We start from the raw sequence: 25,477 nt of genomic DNA on the forward strand, positions 1-25,477 counted from the left end.
ACTGGGGAGGGACGAGCATGCGCGCCCCGCTCCGCTTTCCCCCTCCTCGCAGCAGCAGAAGGCGGGGGGGGGAGGAGGCTTGGCCGTGCCAGCGGCCGGGATGCGCGACAATGGCTGGGAGAGACCTTTTCCTGTCACTTCTCCCAAGGGACAGGGGACAGGACCAGAGGGAATGGCCTCAAGCTCCACCAGGGGAGGTTTAGGCTGAACATAAGGAAAAAAATTTTCACGGAAAGGGTCATCGGGTACTGGAACAGGCTGCCCAGGGAGGGGGTTGAGTCACCTTCCCTGGAGGGGTTTAAGGGACGGGTGGATGAGGTGCTGAGGGACATGGGTTAGTGATTGATGGGAACGGTTGGACTCGATGATCCGGTGGGTCTCTTCCAACCTGGTTATTCTATGATTCTATGATTCTATGATTCTATGATCAATGCTGGGAATGGGCTTCCGGCACCCCTGAGCCGCTCGCCCCACAGGTGCCGGTTGGGGGTCAACTCCGAGGGGGGTGGCACATGCTTCATGCGCTGCGACAGGGCGGTTGGGCCCCGTGGAGGAGGTTTGTGAATCATTTATTGCTGTTTAACACACAGCCCTCAATAGTTCTCTTTTCTACAAAGAGAAGACTTAAAAAAAAATTATAGCGCATAGTACTCATAAAAAATGAGAATCAATCAAAGCAAATGACATTTCTGTCCATTCTGGCCATTTCCCTAAATTAAAATTTAGCCCTTGCAGACACAGAACGGCAACAAATCCCCAGGGATCACAGGAAGACATTTTCACCGCTTTATGGCAGAACAAAGGATTGCAGCGGTAGCTCCTTTCAGAACTATGCGACCTACCTTTAAAATGGGAGATCAATCGCAGCGTTTTTTCTTCAAATGAGACCTCGTTATTTTGTAGTCATAAATGAGTGCCCTCCGGGGGCGGATGGAAACCTTTAACATTAGAAACCTCAATGCTTGCTAAGTGCTAAACCAAAATACCTGAAAACTGCCTGACGAGATAAGGAGGATCAATGTTTTTACAAGTGAAAGCCAGGAACACAGTGGAACTGTTCAATCTCTTATCAAGGTATAATATTATTATAGCTTAAGATGGGAAGAACACAGAATAGTAGGAGAATGATAATTCATTGGACCACAAGCACTAAAAAAATTACAATTTCTATTTCTTCCGTGTTAGCAACCTCTGTATTTAAAACTCAAGCCTTTCCATATAATTTAGATGAAAATTCGATAAAATCTGATGCCCTAGTTTACATCATTCTTACTTCTCTAAATCAACTTGCCTATGATCCACAGATCCAGAGCAGTGAAAATAATGTTCAGAAAATCACTGATAACCCCGGAATCTTTACCTATAGTCGGGCTCCTATTCTTGGAGCTGTAACAGAGTTAGGAATTATAGGATATTTTGCATAAAAACCTTTTGAGCATAGTTATATATAAGAACAAAATAGCCTTATTTACATATTGCCTGATAACCTACAAGGAAAATTATTATATTAAACAGAACCTCCCCCCACTTTAGAAAACCAAAAGTCAAACAGCTTCCACAATAAGCTCCTGCCATCTTCAGGACATATATACACCTCAACAGGAACCTCAAAACTACAGAGTGTTACTGGTACAGAAAACTGAAAAGATAAATTCTTACTTCATTGCGGATTGATATTCTAACCCAGATTTGTATTAATTCAACAGTCCATTGCCTACCTACTGTTCTCAATGTTCAAAATAATGTGCAATTTCTCTTCACTTATGCTTCCTGATATTTACCTCTAGACCAACTGAACATTGCCTGCGTGACATTGTAAACATGCACCTCACACATTTAGTCATTCAGACAAAAGTCACCATACAATACAAAAGCAAGAGATGTATTTTAAACATGCTAGAATCAAGATAGCTGTAAAGCAGTAAGATTGGAAAAGAAACTTTAACGGGTGACATTAGTGTAAAGAAGTTGCTGATTAAAAATACACCTATTTATGTGATACGTCTACACATGGCTTTTTGTGTAGAGTGATATGTCTAATTGTCTTCAAATGTGTTTATTTTACACAATATACTTCTGGTGATGCGATAAATACTCATATTTACAGGACATCTTTTCTGTACTTTTCCCCAATTCCAAGCCATTTGTTATTTTACCAGTGTCAAATCACCTCCTGCTTGACCAGGGCCAAGAAATTACGCAGAAGGTCTCTTTAGGGGCTGGGACTGATGATGAGGTGAGAAAAGAACTCAAAACCTGCCGTCATCAAGAGACCATGACTGCAGTAACCACTCTAGTGCTTGACATTGTAAATGAAGAAAAACGTGCCAGGAAAACCAATCCTAACACTTTGGGCACGAACCATTTCCCCTTCATAAAGACGTTGACAGAGGTGATGCACGCACAGACGCTTGCTGTAACTGGCCAGCACAGAGCACACCTGAAATCCCATGCTCTGGTTTTGCACAGTTGGCCCAGTACTCTTGGCTAGCGCACTGGTAAGCTTGTGTGACACATGACAGATAATACACAATTTCTGCTAGCTGTGACAAAATATGTTTAATCATTGTAGGAAAATGACTCGGTAAAATGCTGCCTTTGTTCCTCACGACATCTCTGTTTTCATTTGGCATCAGTTACATCGTCTAATACTACACACTGCTCTTCTCAGTCAGAGACAAAACGGTGAGGAGCATAAGCTCTTCTATTTTGGATTCTATTTTGGCTCACCCACAAGCAACCCATTTTCTATTCTAGAACTATTTATTTACAGTGATGGTTCATGAGCCAGAAAGAATACCGCTTGCCTGTCAGATGCCAAGGAGAGCTTACAGGAATGGCAATTAGAATGTTTTTTTATTGTGGTGAGTGCAGTTGATACAGAGCCTAGAGAAATAACTGAAATGCAGCCTTTCTGTGCTATTTTTATAGCTGTTTTATAACCACACTTCAAGGTTTTTAATCTAGCTGATGAAAACAGAAGGCAGATGAAAGCAGAAAAAAACAAACAACCCACCTTGCCAAGTTTATGCCTAGATAGTTTAGACATTTCATCCTCTTGTGGATTTGCTTTTTCTACTGTATCTTATATTATGCTAAATGATAAATATTGTACTGCTTGAAAGAAAAGAAAATGCTGAAAGAGTTACTGTTGATCTTTATGCAAGGCACTATATTTATCTGTAATTATCTGACAGTAAGACACTATTTTGCACATGTGCACTATGAATAGTGCTCTCAATTTCAATGTGATCATTAACAGTATGAGAAATCAATCACACACGGGCCTGAAGGTTTGTACTCTCCCAGTCAGTTTACATACAGTGTTTATTTGTACACTGCCTAAAGTGAAGGACTTAAGCCCCTACAATCAATAACAATAAAAGAAAAAAGTCAGACCTATTGAGAATTGATTCAAGTTCTATGAGCTTTACCAGCAGCTTTTCCTATGCTTATTGAAATTACATTTTTGGTCTGCAAAGCTTCCAAGCTTTTCTAGCATCTACAACATAATATCATGTCTTTATATGAACAATTCTTAACTGAGATGTTCTAAACGATTCATTTCATAAAACGAGCTACAAAGAATGCCAGTTCAAATATTTCAAATTAGCCTCAAGGAAATGCCAACTTTTAACACTCTAAAGCTACTGACCTCAGTTTGTTCCTTTTTTTTTTTTCTGATAGTAAGTCATGCTTCAAACTTTAGCATGATTTTCTAACCAGACAGAAAAAAATTTTCACAGAAAGGGTCATTGGGCACTGGCAGAGGCTGCCCAGGGAGGGGGTTGATTCACCTTCCCTGGAGGAGTTTAAGGGATGGGTGGACGAGGTGCTGAGGGACACGGGTTAGTGGTTGATGGGAATGGTTGGACTCCATGATCCGGTGAGTCTCGTCCAACCTGGTTATTCTATGATTCTATGTTGGAGGTGGAGGGATACTTTTTTCCTAGGAAACACATAGCTCAGAAGGGATTACTTCAGTTTCTTCCCCACACTTTCTAGAAAAATAAATTACTTTTGAACTGAAATGCAAACCAGAAAATGTGAAGTAATTTTGTTTCAGAAAAATATCTATAACCAAAAAAAAAGACATACATGGGTTTTAAAATGGAATTAAGCATCCAAAACTACATATAGTATTTATTTGTCTTATGTCTTTAGCAAGACTGTTGACTCACACATATAAGTAGCGCTATGCTTTTCACTTGTTTGCAGGAAAAACTGTGAGAGAAAAACAATTCTGTTAAAAAACACGATAAAGGATGATCCGAGGGCTGGAGCAGCTCCCATACGAGGACAGGCTGAGAGAGTTGGGGTTGTTCAGCCTGGAGAAGGCTCTGAGGAGACCTTAGAGTGACTTTCCAGTACCTGAAGGGGCTACAAGAAAGCTGGGGAGGGGCTGTTCACAAAGGCTTGTGGTGACAGGACGAGGGGCAATGGGTATGAACTGGAGAGGGGCAGATTTAGACTAGATATAAGGAGGAATTTCTTCACCATGAGGGTGGGGAGGCCCTGGCCCAGGTTGCCCAGGGAAGCTGTGGCTGCCCCATCCCTGGAGGTGTTCAAGGCCAGGTTGGATGGGCCTTGGGCAGCCTGGGCTGGTGGGAGGTGTCCCTGCCCATGGCAGGGGGTGGAACTGGTGGATCTTTGAAGTCCCTTCCAACCCAAACTATTCTTTGATTCCATTTTGTCACAGAGCATTGGAGAGGTTGGGCTTTTATGCTGATGGTTCTTAGCACTAAAAGCTCCCGTGGTAACACTCAGCTCCACCTCCCGCCCCACCAGGGCAGGACAGGCCGCTCGGGGCAGGGAGCCGCACCGGGCACGGAGCAAGCGCGGCTCCCGCGGGGTTCGAACCCGCAGCCCACAGGGCGGTGACCGCCCCGCGCCTCGCAGCCCCCGGGGTTCCGGGGCGGCCCCGGAAGTGGGTGTTACCGGAAGTGGGCGGGAGGGGCGGTGCTTCCGGTCGCGGCGCGGGGCCGGGGCCCGGGAGCGGCGGGGCGGGTGTTGCGGGCCGAGGCCGCGGAATGAGCGACGTGGTGGAGCGGACCCTGAGCGCGCTGCCCCGGCTGCTCGGGCAGCAGGAACTGGGCGCCGGGCCGGGGGGACCCGTCGGGCCCGGCAGGGTTTCGTCCACCTCGCGGCTCGGGAGCCTCATCCGGAGCATCACGGCGCTCGGCTCCAAGCATGTACGGGCCGCGGGAGAGCCGGGCCGGGCGTGGGAGCGAGCGGGCCGGCCTTTACTCCTCCGCCCGCTTCCTTCTTTCTTCATCTTTTTTTTAGGAAGAAGAGAAACTGATCCAGCAGGAACTGGCCAGTTTGAAAGCAACAGTGTCTGCCCCCAGCACCACGCTTGTAAGTGCTGTGAGCGGTGCCCGGCGGGGCAGAGGATGGGGGCAGAGCTGAGCTGGAGAGAGCTCGGGGGGCCTGTGGGGCAGGGGCTCGGTCGCCGGCATGGAAAGGTGCCGGGAGCTTTGCAGCGCGGGTAAAACAGTGAGGGCGCTGATTCTGTGCGATGAGAACTGTGACAGGATGGTGCCCAGAGCCTGCCCTTCGGTTTCTGAAATAAGCCCCACAGCCACAGGGCAGCCTCCCCTCCAGCAGCCTCTCGGCTGAGGCCACTCTACAAATTTCTACTCACACTTTAGGAATAATATCATAGAATCATAGAATAACCAGGTTGGAAGAGACCCACCGGATCATCGAGTCCAACCATTCCTGTTAATCACTAAACCATGTCCCTTAGCACCTTGTCCACCCATCCCTTAAACGCCTCCAGGGAAGGTGACTCAACCCCCTCCCTGGGCACCCTCTGCCAGTGCCCAATGACCCTTTCTGTGAAGAATTTTTTCCTAATGTCCAGTCTAAATATCTCCCATAAGCACTTACAAATCCTCCCACTGCTCCATCTTGGAGTCTGTGTCTTTGTTTTGTGATGCTTGGTGATGAGCTGCTTCCATCCAGTAACGTGGTTTGTGGACTGGTACTGTTTGTACAAAGAGCATAAAACATGTCTGACTTAAAATTCTTAGTAATTTATTATTTGGTATTTCAGAGACTGATGAAAGAATGTATGGTGAGACTCATCTATTGTGAAATGCTGGGATACGAGTCTTCCTTTGGATATATCCATGCAATCAAGCTTGCACAGCAAGGAAATCTTTTGGAGAAGAGAGTTGGTATGTCAGTGGAACTGTAGCCTTAATAATATTCTCAGACTTTTTTAGAAGTTTCTCAGGGTTTATAATATATGTAAAAGTACAACTTAATTTAAATGTTCTACTTTCTTGATCTTGTTTCATAGAATCTCACTTTTCTCTAGAAATAGCTAAATCCCTTCTTTGTGAGCTGCTCTGTATCTGCTTGTAGAACAGAAGGCATAAGAAATTAATTTGTTTGAAATCATCAGTTGTTTGGAATTGCAGCACAAACCCACATAATTTAGAGAAACTTTTTTATTAAAAAACATGTCAAGCTGAAAATGAATTTCTGTCAGGACCTGGGTTTTTTTTTTTTTCAAGCACTGTAGTAAGAGATTGACAAATATGTTCATGTCAGACGTTTGTCAAAGAAATATTTACTGGTTTATTTTTTTAAGGATTTTTAGTATACAAACTGTTGTAGGAAATGAGGCAAGTAGAGAGATGCTTATAGCACAGGTGTAGAAGTTCCTGAGGATGTCTGAAAGGCTTTTTCAGATTTCTTTGATGTTTCCTTCCCTGCCAATGTGGTTGTTAACTTGTTTCCTGTAGATTTAATTTGAATTAGCTGTCAGTCTGTCTCATCTGGACAATTTCCTTGCAGTTGCTGGTTCAACTGCCAAGTGAAGACATTTCTTCTTGTTTGCAGAGAAAATGGTTTAACTCCAAGCAATACTATGTCTGCATACACAGAAGGAAGGCAGTGTCTTGCGGGATATGCTTGTTTGGTATCCTTTGTTTGAATTTCATCTGGATCATCCACTCGAGTATTGGATTTTCTAAGAATGTGTTACAAGTGATGATGTAAAGTTGCTTTATCCCTGAGTAGTGAAAGCCAGTGGACAGGTACCCTGCTAGGGATTAAGAAATTCACTTTTCACCAAACCTGGGAGGGTAGGTGGTAAGCTGCTTTGAAGAAAACATTGTGACCAGAAAAGAAAACATTGTATCAAGAACCACTGTGTGTCTTGTTATTAATCGATCTGAGACCTTTTCATATTAAGGCTCTTTTTGAGAAGGCTTTGGTGAAGCAGCACTTTGTTTTTTTTTTTAAATGTAGATGGCTTAAAGTCCTCTGCACCCAAAGTCCCCTTACCATTTTACCAGATCAAAGTTTGTTATCAGGACTGTGTGGATTTGGGGTTTTTGTTGTTGTTCTGTAGTTATGTATGAGGGTGACCTTGCCTGTTCTTGGTGCAATATACCCAGCTCTGTACTGAGGAAGCACAGAGCTGATCCAGTGAAGCTGAGTTGTGCTTTTACCCACTGTGCTTCCATGGATGACAGCGAACTACATTTCTGCAGTTGTGCTGAGCTGGTCATGTCCACGGTTTCACAAGTGGATAGATCAGTCTGATAGCCTAGGCAATACAGTTATTTGTATCAAAGTTGTTTGCTTTGATCCCAAAGCCTCAGATGAACCAAGACTTTTTTTAAGATCTACCTCTGTGATACACGTATTGTTTTGAGTTGTGGCACACACTTTTTGCTTCCCCCCATTTCCCCTTCAGGTAGTTCAGTTTAAAAAAGAAGAGGAGTCTTGAGGAAAAAGCTTTCTGGCACATTTCTTTTCTGGGGTTCTGGAATTGTTTCCTTATTAAGAAAGAATGAGGGATTTTCTGGCACAGGATGGTGAATTTACTTCTGTATTCCGAGTTGAATATGCAGTCTTATTTGAAATGGAACTTTATTTTTTTAAAAAAGAGAAACAGCTATAAGTGTGTTGTTATGTAGTCTAGAAGGAATATACTTGTGCCTGTGTAGAGAAGGTATAAGTTTTCCAGGAAATGACTTCTCATGGTGCTCTTGGCTGCGCTTTAGCTGTAACAGTATTGTAATGTGTCTTATTTCTTGCATCTTATGAATTCTTAGCTGTTATTTATTGAGCTTTACTGCGACCTAAATTTAACTGGTTTACCCATAATTAAAAAGAAAGTTTGATACTTAAGACACAAGTAACTATGATCCAAAAGTGTGTGTGCGGGGAGTGTTGGGTTTTTAAACTGAATTAACTTCCTGTGTTATGGACAGTCTCAAGCTTTCTATCTTGAAGTTGCTTGTTGCTTGAAAGTAGTAATGGAGGCTATTTTCTTTTATAGGTTATTTGGCAGTTTCTTTATTTCTACATGAAAACCATGAACTGCTGCTTCTACTCGTGAACACAGTTGTGAAGGTACAGTGTTTTTGGAGGTCTGGAGGTAAACTAAACTTGGACCAATTCTTCCTTTTTTATGTCACGCATCTAAGCTATGTATTGATTAGTTTTATCTTGCTCTCTTAAAGCTGCTGTTTCTTTGGTTAGCAATGAAAATTTGAAATTACTTTCCCTGGCTTTTTAATTTAATTTTGGCAGGCCTGTTGTTGAAGCTGTATTCTAAAAACTTCTTTCAAAGGAGATTTAACATGAAATATCCTTTATAAAATGTATGACTTATATACATTCTCAACTCCAGGAGGAGTTGTGCATGCATATTTCGATGTAAACAGCTGCATTTAGCTGCCAGCAAGTACCTGTTGGCTTCTTTGAGTTCTTTTGATAATGTTGAGAGTAAATGGAAACGTGCTTTGGAATGACACTGAAAATCTGTTACCTAAGAATATTTCACAGGTGTCATCTTCTGTATTACTGCCTCTTACATGGAGCAGTTGTGACTTAAAACAACTCCTTCTGCATAATGATTACTTTTGTACTACAGTTACGTGAATTATAGCCTGAAAGTGATGCTCATTTTGCTGTTGTGATGATAACTTTTCATAATCTTCAAAAGTCTCACTTGAAACTAGTAAGGATACAGAAAGAAGTAAAAAATACGAGTCCACAAAGAACTAAACCAGAATGAGCACTGAAAACCTGTCTGGGAAAAATTACCAGAGCGATTGATGGTGCAAGCTGGAAATCTTAGTTGTTTCATTTTGAAAAGTAATTCCAGTCTTGTATTTCATGAATTCATCCATCTTTTTTCCTTTGTTTTAAGGCTACAGTGAGCTATAACCACTATTTTTAGTCATATTTTGGGATAGGTTGTGAATTTTTATTCTTTCTTTTGTAGAATGTTACGTGTAACTTGAATTCTCTTCTTAGGGAGTAGGTAATGTCTTATTTTAGTGTACAGATTTGTAACTGGCAGTATTATTGAGCTTGCTCTTTTTTTCTTTCTTGTTTTCTTTTAATTCTCTGGGCACTAGAGAGAATACTGTTGAATTCTGTGGGAAGTAGCTCATCCCACTGATCCAACAGGGGACTCAGAATAGTTTTGCAGTTGTCAAACTATTTCAGTAAACAAACATTGATTGTAGCTCTGTGTGTTAATCTTGCATGCGTTTAAAATATGAATGTAGTTCTGTAACACAAATGTGAGGAGCTGCATGTTCCCCCTTCTTGTATATGAGAAGAAGAGAAGTTGATTAGCTTGATGAGACCTGACACTTCTCGAATATGAGCAGATGAAAGAATGGCTGACAGCAGGGTGGTTGGTGTAGGTGGGCTAGTTCCAGCCTGCTTGTGAAAGATTTGGGGTATGCCTGGACACAATTTAGGAGTCTAAATGAAAATTGACTGTCTTATTTCAATGATTGTAACAGGACTTACAGAGCACTAATCTAGTAGAGGTGTGCATGGCATTAACTGTTGTCAGCCAGATCTTTCCACGGGAGATGATTCCAGCTGTTCTTCCCCTAATAGAAGACAAGCTCCAGCATTCTAAGTACGTATTCATTTACAGAATTTCAAGTGGCCTTGTGTGGTTGAATGTCTTAATTTTAAAGGTGTTTTTAGTAAATTGGTGTTTTTTCTCTGAGTTGGTCTTTATAATCATTACCTTCAGAAATTGTTCCTCTGAGTTTTTCTCTTGGATTCTTATCTTTTTTACTTGCAATCTTGACTGAGTATTGGATAGGTATTAATTATTTTCGTGATCAGTTTTTTTGGTGGGTAAATGTAACTGAATTTATCTGCTGGAGTCCTTTTAAGAAGTATATGTATGAAGATGTTTTTGTAGAGTAAGTGGAGAAATAGGCTGAGATTCTTGAGTACTTCACTGATACTTTTGTTTTACAAAGCTCTTTATACAAACTTTGCTGAAAGTGTACATGCAGGTACCAATACTCTTGAATTGTTTGATTCTTAATTTATAATATCCTGTACTCGGAAGATAACGTAAATATTGTGTTGATTAGAAAGGGAACTGCAGAATCAGCTGACTCAGTAACTTCTAGACGGGTATTTTTTAGAGCTGTGCATGTGACCAGAACAGATTAGCAGTTTCATTGCTTATTTGATGGCAATGAATGTCAGTCTAACACCAAGCCTGACTACACAAGCCTGCTATGTCACTTCCTTAGTTTGATCGTATTTACAAAGTCATTTGTTATCAAACAGATAAATTGTGTACTCATCTTTCTGCAATCATGATGTTCTGATGGCTGGCCCCATAGTTTTACATTGCTGGAGAAATGAAATGTAGAAATTGTTTTGTTAAGTCAAGTGCTTGAAATACACAAGTAACTTCATTTGTTTTGTGCAAATCTCATTTGTCTTCAGGGAAATTATCCGAAGAAAAGCTGTTCAAGCTTTATATAAATTCTATCTTATTGCTCCTAACCAAGTTCAGCATATTCATGATAAGTTCCGAAAAGCCTTATGTGACCGGGATGCTGGAGTCATGGCTGCTTCTCTGCCTATTTATCTTCAAATGATTAAGGTAGGTAAAGAATTAGAAGCACAACTTAGGAGCTTTTTATATACTTGTTTTAATTTTAAATATGCAATGTATTGTATGGAAGTTGTGCAGAAAAAACTTACTTGTGAAGCAGGTTAATTTACATGATCATGGCTATCTGTTATGGTTTTTTGTGCTGGCTCTTCTTTTAGCTTGACAGATCCACTTCCTGCATGATCCAACTGCTCAGCATCATTGGCACCCTAGCTAGAGGATCTAACTTCTGTGTGTATTAAAGAGTTTGCTGGAATTTGTAATTTGTTTTTTTACTGTTGCCTTCAAGTTACATTCACTCCCTTTGCAAGCAGGTGAGAAAATAGCATAGATACAAAGTGAAGAGCTTACAAGTGTTGGGGTGTGAGAGAAGAAGTTTGATTTAAAGAAATGAAACCATCAGTGTAGATATTTTGATCTTACTGCATTTGTGGATCATTTTTACTTTAGAGCTGCTGTATCAAAATATTTGAATTGTATTTCTTTTTCATTATGTAGGAAAACTCATCTGGATACAAGGACTTGACGGGGAGTTTTGTAACCATCCTAAAGCAGGTAGTGGGAGGAAAGCTCCCTGTTGATTTCAACTATCACAGTGTGCCAGCACCATGGTTACAAATTCAGCTTTTAAGAATATTGGGGCTGTTAGGAAAAGATGATCCAAGGTAACCAGGTCTTTCTCTGTAATTAATATTTTGAAGCTACAAAGAATGCAGTCATGACCTCACAGATAGCTTTCGGTTTTGGGGTTTTTGTTTCATTTTATTTTTTTAAGAAAAGGATTTCAGTGTTGAACAACATTTCTTATTAGCCAATATGGTGTGCAGACACTTTGTAAACTGCAAAATTAGTTTCTTAGCTTCTAGATTGGCTAAACAATTGATGATTGTGAAATACCCTTGAAATATATTTTTGCTGGGACTTCTGCAACTCGGTTAGCAAATAACTGAAAATCCATAGTAAAGGTACTTTAAAAAGTGGTTTCATTTTGTCCGAGATCCTTTTCCTGTTTGTTTTATTTTTTTACACAAGCAGTATGGGAAGTGTTTTTATTCTTGTGATATGGTAAATGTTTCTTCTGAAAGCTGCGAACATCTTGTTAGATGCTGTTTAGAAACACATTACTGAGCTCTTCTGTGTTAAAGTGAATCTGTGGATATAACCATTTGTGTTACAGATTTCAATCCTAGTGTTTGAGCTGTATGGCAAAATAATACTACACGCTTGTTAGTGCTGCAAATAATTCTAAATATTTTTTTTCTTGTTAAACAGGGCAAGTGAATTGATGTATGATGTTCTAGATGAATCTTTAAGAAGAGCAGAGTTAAATCATAATATCACATATGGTGAGTGAGATTATTTTGTGTAGTTATAAGTGTTTGAAAAATTGAAGATGTGAGTTGTTGGTGCTAAAATATGCAGTACTTCTGAAAAATTTAATTATATTCTTAATATACAACTGTATTCTTAAGTGTATGACTAGTAAATTGTGAAACAAGTGATACATTGTTATGCAGTGCAGTTTTTTATCATTGAAGTAATACATTTTTTTACTGGGAAACTGTTACTGAAAAGCCTCTGTCCTATGTTTGTATTGTACTTGTCCTTAAATAGAAAAGGACAGCTTCTCCGTGAAAGATCTCACTGAATGTTCCTTGAGCTGAAATAAATGTAAAAGAAAAATCCAAGGTGTGCACCCATGATTGTTAGAAAGGCTGAAGTCTTCCTTTTGCAGCCTTTAGAAAGGCAATAAAAAGCGTGCAAGAGCGACAGCATCAGTTCTTTACAGCTGCGTAGGACTTTTCGTCTGGCCACAGTTAATAGAAAATACACCTCCACAGCTCAGTGGTAGTGATGCCTCTGGAAAGATGTTTGACACACATCTCAATTTAAAATTTCTCGAACATTATAGAAAAATCTTAGTACCATTTTCTTCTGATCAAAGAAAACTGTTTTTGTTGCTAGAACAAAGTGAAAGGAATAATAGTGCCGTGAAGTTTTTCTAATAAAAAGATGAGCAATTTATTTGGATTTTTCTTTGCCTTCCTCTCACCAGACATTAATATCTTCCCAAATACCTAGATCTGATGTTCTAGAACCCTACATTGAGAGCTGGTTCACTATTACAAGAACCTAACCTCCCCATTAATTAGTTGTTGAAGTAAAGACCCGTAGATGTTGTTGAAGTACAATGGAATGGAAAGAAAATTGAGACTTTTTTTAGAACAGCACAGGACTGAGGGGGAAAAAACCCAAGAAACATGGCACAGAGCTCTGTATGTCTAATGCCTGCTTGCTACATGTTTTGTAAAGCAATGACTAAGCTTCACTTCCACTAAAAAGAGAAGGTCTGGGGAAGGATTCTCTTTTATTAAGTAATATATGAAGAAGCATCTGTCAGATATGTAGTGTATTCAGTTTACTGCTTCTATTCTTTTAGGCAAGAACATGAAAGATCTTTGGAGGTGCGTTGCCTTATAACACAGACAATTTGCACTTGCAGTTGTGAAGAGTTAAACAGTAAATTTGTTTTAAGCACTTAAGGGACCAAAGTGGGCAGCTTATTAAGAGTTGTACAAGGGCATAGAATTTAGGTATGTAGTTTTTGTTCCCACACGATAAGCTTTTTATAAAGCAGTTCCTTGATACAGTCAGTGAGCTTGTTTGCTTTTTGAACATTTTTGCATCATAGAAGTATGTAATATGCATCAATGACACGTCCTTTCCCCTCTCATCCTGCAGCTATCTTGTTTGAATGTGTCCAAACGATTTATACCATTCATCCCAAATCTGAACTGCTTGAAAAGGCTGCCAAGTGCATTGGAAAATTTGTTTTGTCACCCAAAATTAATTTGAAGTACTTAGGTAAGGATACCTGATTTCATTAAGAAGTTTTAAATTTGATCGTAGTAGTACACATTGTTTAGGTCATTTCCAATCCCTTGTCTTCTAGGTATAAAGGCACTGGCCTATGTTGTCCAGCAGGATCCCAATCTGGCTCTCCAGCACCAGATGACAATAATCGAATGCCTGGACCATCCAGATCCTATTATTAAAAGGGAGGTCAGTGACTTTTTAAACATTAAAGATAAGATTAAGTTAATTTTTAAGATGGATAATAGGGTTTTAAAATGAGTAGCGTAAAAGGTGTATTATGTCTCGGTTATTGTGATAGAGCAGTTATGAACAATATTAACGTGACAAGCTATGTGGGTAAGCAGTGTATTTCATCAAAGACTTGCCAAGTACAGTCAGTTGCTCAGTTCGGTATCATACTAAAATGTTTCTGTTTGCCTGCTTCCTGTTTGGAGTCATCGCATCCAGTTAAATAGATTTTTTTGCTTTCTCTTTCAGACTTTAGAGCTTCTCTATAGAATTACAAATGGACAGAATGTAGTTGTCATAGTTCAGAAGATGCTCGACTACTTAAAAGAAAGCAAAGAAGAATATGCTATCATCAATTTAGTTGGCAAAATAGCAGAACTAGCTGAGAAATATCCTTTTTTTTTTTTTTTTTTATGAAACTCTGGAGTGAGCAGAAGAAATGCGTAGTAAAATGACCACGATATTTCTTGTAGTTTGCTGAGAGAAAATAACAGCACTCAAAATACGTTTTTTTGGCTTTGGAGTTTAGCATTAAAACCTTGTGTTTTTAAATTTAAACTTAGAAGTCTTAACACTGCTGCATGGAGAGAGATACCTTAGTGCTACATTAAGTGCTGTTCTGTAATTGTGGGAGTGTGTTTCCTATCACTGAATTCTTTGTTGATATATGGACTTCAAGAATAACGCATAGAAATAAAAGAAAGGATTGTTTAACTACCTGACCATCAGCTTTCATAAAGTTTACAGGGAACACTTTATAAAAGATACTGGAATATTTTTCTCTTTAGTTTTACTGAGCTGATATTTGACCATGAGACTCCCAGCTTATTGAGGGGAGCAAGATAAGTAGATTATTTGTGGAGAATTTATTTCAGTAGGAAGAGTGCGAAAAAAGAAAGTTATGCCTTAGCATGCCATTCCTTAACATGTGGACAGGTATGCCCCTGACAATGAGTGGTTCATCCAAACGATGAATGCTGTCTTTTCAGTTGGAGGTGATGTTGTACATCATGATATCCCAAACAACTTTCTGAGGCTATTGGCTGAAGGTGAGTAACTCCTCAAATGCTCTGAAGGATTAGACATGTTCCTTAATCATCTGGCATTTTCTCTTAAAACACACTTTGAAATATTTGATGGGAGGCTTTATTTGCATTTCAGGCAAAGTATATATTATTTTCTGTATCTAGGATTTGATGATGGAAAAGAAGATGTTCAGCTGCGGATGTATGCAGTGCAGTCTTATTTAACGTTACTCGAAGAGGAAGGTGCACTGTATTCACAGAAATTCCTTCAAGTTATGAGTTGGGTAAGGTAGACGGTCAAAATTGAATACAGAGGTATGAGGAAACTGTCAAAGGTGGTTGTTTTTAATAAATATTTTTAACTATTTTGGTTTTGGTCATTAATATTCTATTTTTAATTGAAGTCAAAGCAATATGCTGAAAGCTATATTTAGTGGCTTCTTTTGGTGCCTGAGGACTACTTAACTTATCATAGCTTGTGGAAAATCTGACTTTCTCCCTTTAAGGCAAATGACTATGGGAATAGATTAGAATCTGCATGTGTCTGTTTGCCTGCTGAGAGCAGGCAGACAGACACATGGTTGTGAAATGCATTTTTAGCCTTGGCAGGTGACTGGCTGTCTGCGATGCAGTTATTGTGTGGAGCCTGGGTAAGCTTCAGCTTCCACCCAAGGAAGAGGCTGCAGTAAGAGCAAATCATGTTTTCTAAGGACCTAATTGCTAGGTTTAGCTTTCTTTTCAAGACAGTTATTTGATTTTTAAGAATCTAAAAGTTGGAGTCATCTGGGGTAAAAGCAAAGATAATTTCAAACCTTTGACATTTATTTTGTTACCATTTTGTGTTCTGATTTAGAACATGTTCAAATACTTTTTCCTTGAATGTGAGGTGGATTTTATTGTGTTATTTAGTACTACATTCTAATTCCAAACCTGAAAACATTGCTTTGTGTGACTAAATGTGTATTTTGTCTGTTCTCTGTGAATAGGTGTTGGGGGAATATTCCAGTCTTGTTGCAGATATTGATCCAGAAGCTATTTTGACAAAGCTACACAGCCTGCTGAAGAAATCTTTTGTTACTTCTGAAACTAAAGCATGGATAATGGCTGCAGTCACCAAGATAGCATCACGTACTTCCTCTTCAAAAACAGTTGACAAACTAATCCAAGAATTCAGCAACTCTCTAGATACTTGCATGAGACAATATGCCTTTGAATTGAAGCATCTGTGTGAAGACAAAGCAGTGATGAAAAGCTTGCTTCCATTCGATGCTAGTTGCAACGACATGGTGGTAAGACACAGTGTGTGTTCTTCATGAGCTTCTTTATAGTTTAAGAGATTGAGTATTTTGCTAAAGCGTTTTCCAAATGAGTGATATTTGACAGTTTCAGTGCCAGTCATTAGTCTGCTTTAAAGTGAGTTTTCAGAAACATACTTTTTCAGGCGTATGTGATGAATCTTTATGTTCTATATGAAAGATAAAGAAGATAAAGATCTTGATACTGAAATGTCCATAATAAATGATGGAAAATATTACTGATATTGCTGAGGTTTTTGAATTCAGTATTTTCATAAAACGGAATGGTCGGCTACTTTGGGAAAACTCCACTGTGCTTTTTTTTTTTTCCCCCCTTCTTGCTTGGACAAAATCAATAGTGGATGACTTAAGTTACAAGTCTTTAGCTCAAAGTCCATTTGAATATACTTACTTAACAATTTCTGTTAATACAGCAGCTTTACTAGTAGATATGGGAGATGTGTAACAGAAGATCCTGATTACAAATTCTTCTGGTAACATATGGCTCGTGATTAGAAAATATTTTCATTACTTTCTCACTCTACCTTAATTCTGTGTAGGTAGATGCTTCCTTATCTTTTCTGGATGGGTTTGTGGCCGAGGGACTTGGTCGTGGTGCAGCACCATATAAGACTCATCACCAGAGACAAGAGGAGAAACTTTCTCAGGAAAAAGGTGACTGTTATTTTACTGGATTTATTAAATAGCTGGTCAATTACCTGGAAAGTATTAACGAAAAATCTAAGTGTTAATACTATCTCTTAACGTAGTTTTACCTGAGTCTTAATACATCTTTTGTCTGTAGACATCCATTTTGAATGAGGATAGGATCCTGAATGGAAGCCTGAGAAGTGCAGCAGTAAAATATATTTAATTTCAAAAAATAGTTTGCTGCTTACCTTTTTATGTGTCATTATCATTCTAAGATTCTGTCTGTCTTGCAGCTCTGAATTTTGAACCTTATGGATTGTCATTTGCTTCAAGTGTGTCCTCCTCTGGCATCACGGGCAGACAGTCCCCCACTGGTTTATCTTTTGGTTCTGATACGTCTGGTAATAGTGCTGAAACAGGGCATAAAGAGTGAGTTGTGTTTGAAATTAAGTACCCTTAAACTTCTGTTCATCTTTTCTTCTTCATTACGTGGAACTAAAATAGAATTTTCCAAGTTCAACTGTATTTATCATGTAAGAAGAAATTCAGGATGGCCTCTTTGAAATAAGTAGGAAAAAAGCTAATGCAGTCAGACTGTTTTTTGATTTTCTTCACAAAGTACAGATTAACTGATAGTTAATGCTTTTAAATCTGGGCAGGATTACCTGCTGATTACACAGTCAAGTCTTTTTTCTTTGGCTTCTTTCTTTTTCTTACAGGCTACCTTTACTTTTGATTGGCTTACAGCACTGTGCCTTTTAAGTAAACTTTTTTAGATAAAAGTGTGCCTAAGATTCACAGTATAAGATACTCCTTTAGAACACTAAAAATAAATTCAGTATCCATAATTTCATACAAATTAAGAACTTCATTTGTACTGTGATAGATTGGTTTGCAGGAAACCTTGGAAGCTTTTTCAAATTCTCTAACCAGTTTGTGTAAGAAAATTTGAGTGAGGCTTTTTGCTGTATGAGTTGCAGCATTTAACCTGTGTTTGTTGGATTAAACTCTGCAAGAGTTCAGGGTGTCCGAGAACATGAACCGTTTCCATAAGAAATGAAAGTACTTTCTGGTTCTCTTCTAATTTTCAGACTCTTATGTAGGCCTGCATAGGCCTACACTTAGGACTATCTAGCCTAGTCCAAATTTTGCATTAGCAGTATGTTCTAAAAGTAATGAGTGACATTACTAACATAGAACTTCATGCAGATGGCAAAGTGCTTGTTTATATTCTGCTACTCACTGTGTCTGTCAAAGCACCAAAGTTGTGAGTGATGTTTAGAGTGTTGGCATATTTTTATGAATGTGATGTTCATGTAGTTGATCCTGCTTTGTTTTGTTTCCCTTTTTAGGACGAATACTCTGAAACTTGAGGGAGTGCGCAAGCTATGGGGAAAAGAAGGCTATCTTCCAAAGAAAGAAAACAAATTAGGGAAAGAAATTGAGCCACAAACTGATTCTTGTGGCAGCTTATTAGCAACAAGAGGGGGTGATACCACTGTGTCGCGGTCTGATCAAGGTGCCAGCTTCTCCGAGGAAGACAAAGAGAAGCAGCAGTTAGCATCGAGTTTGTTTATTGGGCTAGGATCAAATGCTGGTGTCAGCCTGGTAAGTGGTTCTTTTGTGACTTACCAGATGAAAGTTTATATATTGCCTTATTTACAATTACAGATATTTATATGTAAGTGGAGGTTGAATTAGTGTTGTGGTAAAGCTAGGCAAGTGTGGTGGGTTGGCCCTGGCTGGACACCAGGTGCCTACAAAAGCTCTTATTTATTTAACCCCCACGTTATCCTAGAGGTGCTACCACCGTAGCTGACTGGCTTGGCTGTGGCCAGCACCGGGTTTGCCTTGGGGCCTATTGGTATTGGCCCTATCAGACGTAAGGGAAACTTCTAGCAGCTTCTTGCAGAAACCATCCTTGTAGCTCCCCTGCCACCACAGGCCTTGCCACACAAACCCAATACTGCAAAAAAAATCCTGAGTCATTGAAAAACTATTGAAAATTACTTTTGTGATCTGATAACTTGTAAAGAACTTGAAGTGAGTTGGCTGTTAATCAAGCAGCCTCAGGAGCAGACCTGATTAGGTAACTAGAATGTCTGTCTGTTTACGTGTTATGCTTCAAGTTTTAGTCTGATTTCCTTAACTAATTTGGCATCCTTGGACCAACTTTGAAGAGCTGTTGGTACTTGTTTGGCAGTAAGGATAGAGCTTGACACTATGTCAAGACCATTTTTTATTTATGTATCGTAACATGCAGAACATTAAAGAATATATCATTAGGTGATCTTTTTAAGACTGGCATTATCATATTAGCCAGCTCAAATCTCGGCATTTATCAGTGCTTTAACCAGAAAATGTTTACAGGTTCTTGCTTTTTTAATGGGAACTTTTAGCTCATATTTCTGAGAATCTAGAGTCATTCTTGGCTAATACAGTCATTACTGGCTAATACAGTACCCTGTAAGAAACAAAACGAACAAAAGCCTGTTCCTGTAGCCATTAAAATGTTTGGAATCTATTTGCATTGTGTCCGAATTGATTCCTTGGTCATTATTTGTCCTTGCTCACTCTGTTCCATGCTGTTAACAGCGACACAGCTGGTTGCTAGAAACTTCACAATCTGTTTTTTTTTTGTTTTTTTTTCTGTTTCCTTTTCAGATGGGAAGAGCAGACACTACTACTCAGAATTCCAAAAGAAAATCTAAGATAAATGAAACTCAAAATAGTGAGGAGGTGTCAGACTTCCAAAATAGTGCTGCCTCAGATTTTGGTCCCTTACTTGATACAGTACCTATTAATATGGAAGACTATGAGGGAGATATACACACAAGGTTAAGGAAGCCCTCCTTGTGTTCTTCAGATATTCCAGAAGATAATTTAGCGTTTGAAACACCTCAGTCCCTAAAAAAATGTGAGGTGGATGACAGACTGTCACAATCATCTTTGTTTGCTGATAGTAATATTGAAATTTTTCAGCCTTCTCCAAGTGCTCAGTGTGCAAGTGCCAGTAAAACACTATTGGTACCTTCCTTACCAGAAGAGCTAGAAGAGCTCACTCACTCTGAACTAGTGGAACTTTGTCAGAGCGATGCCTTAGCTCTATATTTGTGTAAAGTGTGGACGGGTGACTCTCTGTTGCTCACTGTTTTTGTTTCAAATAAAACCACTTCTGCACTTGATGCTGTGAACTTAGTGTTTGAAGAATCAGAACACTTTCAGGTAAGAGACTTTCTTTGATTATATTTGAAATTCACTGGAATATTCTTGCTTTTTATTTGCCTTTAACGATGCAATATTTGGTTTAATGTAATAGCCGTGCCTTTTTCTCCAAATCGTTTCCTTAAAACCTGTGGTATGACTATAACACATCCTGAAGTGTAATGAAAGAAATCCTGGTACTAAACTTAGTGTCGCTTGGTGTAAAAGTTAGCCTCTCACTTTTTAATTCACCTTGGTTTCATTTCCTGCTGCTTGCCTCCGTTTAATATATACATATGATTTTTTCAGTTCTGAATTCGGCTTTTTCCTGGTGTCTTAAGACTGAAGGCAAACCTAACCAGTTATGCTTAGGATGCTATGACTTGAGTTGTGAAAGAAATCACCATGGAGCTTGTTTTGTCTGGGTGTCAGTACTGGACTCGTGCATTCATTCGTTTATCTGATAGGCAGACGATGTAGTTCCTTCTTTCACATAAAGTTGTGTAAGCTTGCTCAAGTTTTGTGTGGTTTTGGTTTTTTTTGAAGGCATCGGTCCTATTTCAATTCTTGTTCTTACATGTTCAGTTCGTGTTGCAGAGGTGTTGGTCAGTGTTTTTTATGGCATTGGCTACATCTGAGATTTAACTATGGTTGGTAAAAGTATTGATTGAAATTCACTTAAGTAATTGGGAAGCTGTTTAGGAGTTGCCTGTCAGCGTGACCGTGGATTTTGCTGAAAGAAGCACAAAGTTATGAAACCTCAAAGACATTCAAAATCATAACTGGAAAAAGAGAATCAAGCAGGATGCTTCTTCTAGAAATTGACTTAATCAAGGAACTGCTAGTTGGTTATGAAGTCTCCCTCCTTCCCACTTCTGGCTTGAATCAAACCTGTGAAGGCGTTGATGGAAAGTGAGCATCTCATGTCTAGTTTTACCTTGTAATTCATTTAAGCTTCCACACGGATCACTACCACAAGTAGAATATGTTGCTACTTTTTTTTTGGAAAGGCCAGGGACTGCTGAGTAGTCTTGAAATGATCCTTGTTATTGGGGATTTCTCAACTTCTTGCTTTCAGCATATAGCTTGGTGCATGCAGCATTTTATGTGCTCTTGTTTATTAGTTGATTGTGGGACTGAACTACAGAATTCAGATTCTTGGTCATCTGTTCTTTGTCTCTTTGAGCAATAATTAGAGGGGGGAGGGGGAGCCAACTCACAGAAGGAGATTGATTTCTCCAGTGTTATAATTTGCCATACATTTTTTATAGAAGTTAGTGATTGATTTATTCTCGATGAGAGCTGAGAAATGATAGCTCTGTTCACTTGACAAATAGTCCAAGAAAAATCGGATTAAGAGGTGTGTATGCAATTTTACAGCTGTATTGTAACCCCTTATAGAACTTGACAACAGGACTTATTTTGTATTTCTTTCAAAACTTACACAGATTTTGGAGAGTGCCACTTACCAGTTTCCTGCGATTGAAGCTCAGAGTGTGGAACATTGCAAGAAATGTGTGTGGATGGACAAAATCTGTGCGCAGGGAATTCTTTCTGGCTCTGTTAGCTACCAGTCAGATGTAGAAACTCGCCTTGAATTTTCAATAGCTTTATCATTGTTGGACTTCATCAGGTAAATAAAATAAGCTGCAGTTTTTAGAAACTTGTCTACTTAGAAGTATTAGACAAGAATAGGATGATTTGGGATTGATTATGAAAATAAGGCTTCATCTTGAGCAGCTAATTTTAATCTAATTGAGATGACTATTAAAGATAGTAAATCGTTATTTATACACTTAAAGGGGCAAAGTTCCAGGAAGAAGTACAAACCCAGTGAGTATATGGACAGTAGGTGCAGGTTAGAATAGTCCTGAACTACAGAATGTGCTTTTGAGGAGGCGAACAGAAGTGAGTGAACAGGAGGGCATGCTGGTTTAAAATATGGCACGATATAAACACATCAAAATGGAATAAGTGATCTGAGTACAGAGACCCATACGTTATATGAAAAGGCTGACAGCTTTTGCAGGGGAAGAAGAAAGCTCGTTCTGTTCATTTTTGAACACTTCATTTGATTTAGGAGTAGAAAAAGCTAAGTGTTCTTTTCCCAATAGACTTCTTTGTTTTATAGTGAAATCCACAGTTTTCCATAGTAAAGCCTACCTCTCATTGAAGTTCTGTCTCTTTCAAATATCCCAAGACCATTCAATTTATTCTTTCTTTTATGCAGAGTAATGTATTTTTTAGAATTTAGTTCTAAAATGAGGAATAGAAACTTCTCTTAAATGTTAAGCAGGGAAGAGGAGGCGTTTGCTTAACCTGTATTTGCTTATTGCTTGCTCTTTTGTCCAGTTGCTTCCAGATAGGATTTTTTTGGGGATACTGAATATATTCTGAATAATGTATCTTATTTTGCCAAGATATGTGGTAAACTTATTTTTAGGCCAATGGAAATGAATACAGAAGACTTTGGGAAGCTGTGGTTATCCATTTCCAATGATGTGAAACAAAATATAAAAATGTCATCGACTCAAGATTCCCTTTCAGCAGCTCTGAATATACTGCAGCAGAAGCTGAAACTCCATATTGTTGATATTATAGGTGAGTAAAAGTATACTGTAAGATTGCTTACAACCTATAATTTGTCCCAGGTAAATAAGTGCATGGAAGGAGGAATCTTACAGTTGAAGACAGGGAACATCTAGGAGTGTTGTCCTATGAATTTTATTTGCCTTACTCAGGGACATATGTAAAGGTAAGTTTAAATGTGTAGGTGTACAGCAAACAGTGAATTTTACAAGGGAGCAAACTGTTGCACTGCAAAGAGCTTTGGACAGGACAAAAAGATGGGAATGAAGCTAATATGACAAATTGAGTCTGGAATTGCATGCAGGAGGCATGATTTTTAGTGATGTGTTAGAGAAGTAGGGATAAAAGTAGAAGAGAACAACGGAAGTGGAATTTGGCAGATGTGTATTTTGTGAACTATACTGTAGCTGTTGTTAATTGTTACTTCGTTTTCTCTGTGGCCTCTGTTTTAAGGTAATGAGGGGATACTGGCCTGCCAGCTGCTTCCATCTGTGCCCTGTCTGCTGCACTGTCGTACTCACTCAGGGATGCTGGCGTTGTGGTTCAGGTCACCTTGTTCTGCTCTTCCAGATGGTTTGCTTTATCAGTGTCAAAAGGTGATGGAGGAATCCTGATAACAATAGTGCCTGCCTTAATCTCTTTGGTGTGTGAAAAGCAAATCAAAGACTTGCCCAGTTGCACAGATAATTACCAAAGCTAAATCGAGATACTGCTTCTCAGAAGTACTAGAAGTTTTCTTCCAGCTGGCGTATGTTATGTGGACTTTTGTGGGAAGAATGGTGACCTAGATTACACCTGCAGAAACATGCTCAGGACTGTACAGTGTCTAACAAGCAATCCATTGAAGTATTGTTAACCTGTTTATGTGAAATGTATATTTCTTAATTTTGTTGTAAATGACTGAAAATATTTATTTTTATTATGCAGCTTTTACAGATGCCAACAGTTATTCCTCATAGCAGCTACTTGATATGTTTTCTTCAAAATCATATTTTCCATTAGGAGGTCAGACTTGGTCAGTTATCAAGATCATCTGATTTTATTTTGATAATTTTTGTGAAGCTATTTTTAAGCACTGCTGGCAACGAGACCCGTACTGGTGGTTATATAAAGTAACTTAGGCAGCAGCAAATACATGTTTTGAAACTAGTTAAAAGATTTTTAGTAGCAGCACACTTCCTATGATCTTTACTGTTTTAGTGGTGATGTCTACATAGGTTTTTCATAGGAGGGAGGCATGCAAAATTGTGTTAAAGGCACCTCATGGGGGATGATGTAAAGCACGTCAGGTTAGTTCCTGTCTGCAGTTCTTCCTGTCTCATGTTTCAGTCATGTTCCCTTTCCTTAAGGGTCTGTGACAGTCACTGAATTTTGTGCGTGTTTAAAAATAAGTTGTGGATCAAGTCTGAGATGACTCTTTGGGGGGGTAATTGGCTGCAGACATGTGGGCTAGTTGGTGGCTAATGGACATGCTCATCACTCTGCAGTCGATACTATAAATTTAATCTGGCCAATATAACATTTGGATGGAGGAAATTTTCATTTATTTTCATTTATTTCTAGCCTCAGTATGACTCTTCAAAACTTTGACTTGCACGCATGTGGCTGTATTGTGTGTGCCTGTCTAGGAGCTGCAGTAAGGCGTAAGAGATCTAATTCAGAGCAGCATATGCGATAAATACGTCTGTCTAGATTGTCTCCTTTTCTTCCTTGAGTAACTGCAGAGTCTTGAAAATCCAGCAGTCTTAATTTATTTAGACATTAAATGAAAACTTTAATGCTGTTTAATATTATTTATAACTGCTTCTGGCTTTTATTTTAAAATATCAATGATTGTACATGGTGTTTGGCCACAGTAGAAATGGATTCTACAGCAGAATTCTCTCCTTCTGTGTGTTCAATATTAACAAGGACATTCTTTGTTATATTACACTGTTAGTGATTCTCACCTGATCAGCTCTGTTTGTAAAGGAAAATAAAGTATTCTGTTACTTTGCTGGTGTTTTGGTAAATGTTCGTGAGGTAATCATAAGAATGTTGACGTTCTGGTAGTTTCTGTTTTCCTTTTTTTCCTTTGGTTTTTTTTTGTTTGTTTTTTCTATTTTTTTTTTTCATTGTTTTTTAAGTCAAGCCACTTGTGTTATCACAAGTACAGTCATACAAGTAAAGCTCCTTTTTTATTGCTGTTTCAGTACATCCTTACTGAAGAATTTCAAGTGCACTGAACTTGTAAATATACTTAATGTTGTGCATACTTCAATGTTTACTTGGCACTTCAGAGAGTTTCTATAAGTGAAAAACTGATTTATACTGGAATTTTCAGCAAACAATTTCCCTGCTGGTAAATCGAACTTGTTTTATGCAATTGGGCTTTTGTAGTCATATAAACTATAATAGAAGCATCTGCTTCTGGCCTATGCATTTAAACCATTTCAGCAATGAGATGTTTGATGTCCTAGTGTTTAAAAATAACAAAAGACAATAATGTCTTCTATTGTTTGTGTAATGTTCTTTATAACCTTTTTCACTGTACGAGTAGTGGATGTTAAACTGTCAATATGTAGCCGTGAAGAGCTTTATTTCAACATCACATACTGGGGCTTGCAGGGAATTGCGTCTGTGTCAGTCTTTATTTTCAGATTGTCCAGCAAATATTTGTCTTAACCTATCGCCATCTTTGCATTCTTGAAGTT

At 38.8% G+C, this 25,477-nt stretch overlaps 1 protein-coding gene across 8 annotated transcripts; it reads left to right on the forward strand.

Annotated features, from left to right (window-relative positions):
* The first annotated feature begins 5,008 nt into the window (after positions 1-5,008).
* Positions 5,009-24,778, forward strand: AP4E1 (adaptor related protein complex 4 subunit epsilon 1). 8 transcript variants are annotated; one of them, XM_069866350.1, is made up of 22 exons: positions 5,009-5,192; positions 5,287-5,358; positions 6,059-6,182; positions 8,303-8,376; positions 9,786-9,907; positions 10,744-10,903; positions 11,414-11,580; positions 12,188-12,261; positions 13,658-13,780; positions 13,869-13,978; positions 14,270-14,409; positions 14,957-15,069; positions 15,211-15,329; positions 16,032-16,334; positions 16,901-17,015; positions 17,285-17,420; positions 18,344-18,599; positions 19,656-19,749; positions 19,858-20,216; positions 21,644-21,828; positions 22,639-22,796; positions 23,238-24,778. In XM_069866350.1, exons 1-22 carry the CDS (start codon positions 5,031-5,033, stop codon positions 23,396-23,398), a joined length of 3,327 nt encoding a protein of 1,108 aa, XP_069722451.1. In that variant the 5' UTR covers positions 5,009-5,030; the 3' UTR covers positions 23,399-24,778. The 8 variants fall into 8 exon arrangements, with proteins under 8 accessions (XP_069722451.1, XP_069722450.1, XP_069722454.1 ...); XM_069866349.1 differs by having other exon boundaries at positions 19,656-20,216; XM_069866352.1 differs by adding an exon at positions 6,853-6,931 and having other exon boundaries at positions 5,054-5,358; positions 19,656-20,216.
* Positions 24,779-25,477: the final 699 nt, after the last annotated feature.

This window comes from Phaenicophaeus curvirostris, chromosome 12 (genome assembly GCF_032191515.1).
Source record: "Phaenicophaeus curvirostris isolate KB17595 chromosome 12, BPBGC_Pcur_1.0, whole genome shotgun sequence".
Taxonomy (NCBI): Eukaryota; Metazoa; Chordata; class Aves; order Cuculiformes; family Cuculidae; genus Phaenicophaeus; species Phaenicophaeus curvirostris.

Excerpts from the sequence above, each read along its gene's own strand:
- AP4E1 (XM_069866349.1), top strand. The coding sequence starts at position 5,031 with ATGAGCGACGTGGTGGAGCGGACCCTGAGCGCGCTGCCCCGGCTGCTC. Across the intron at positions 10,904-11,413 it reads TTTATCTTCAAATGATTAAG|GAAAACTCATCTGGATACAA; the intron begins GTAGGTAAAGAA and ends TTCATTATGTAG. Across the intron at positions 22,797-23,237 it reads CCATATTGTTGATATTATAG|GTAATGAGGGGATACTGGCC; the intron begins GTGAGTAAAAGT and ends CTCTGTTTTAAG.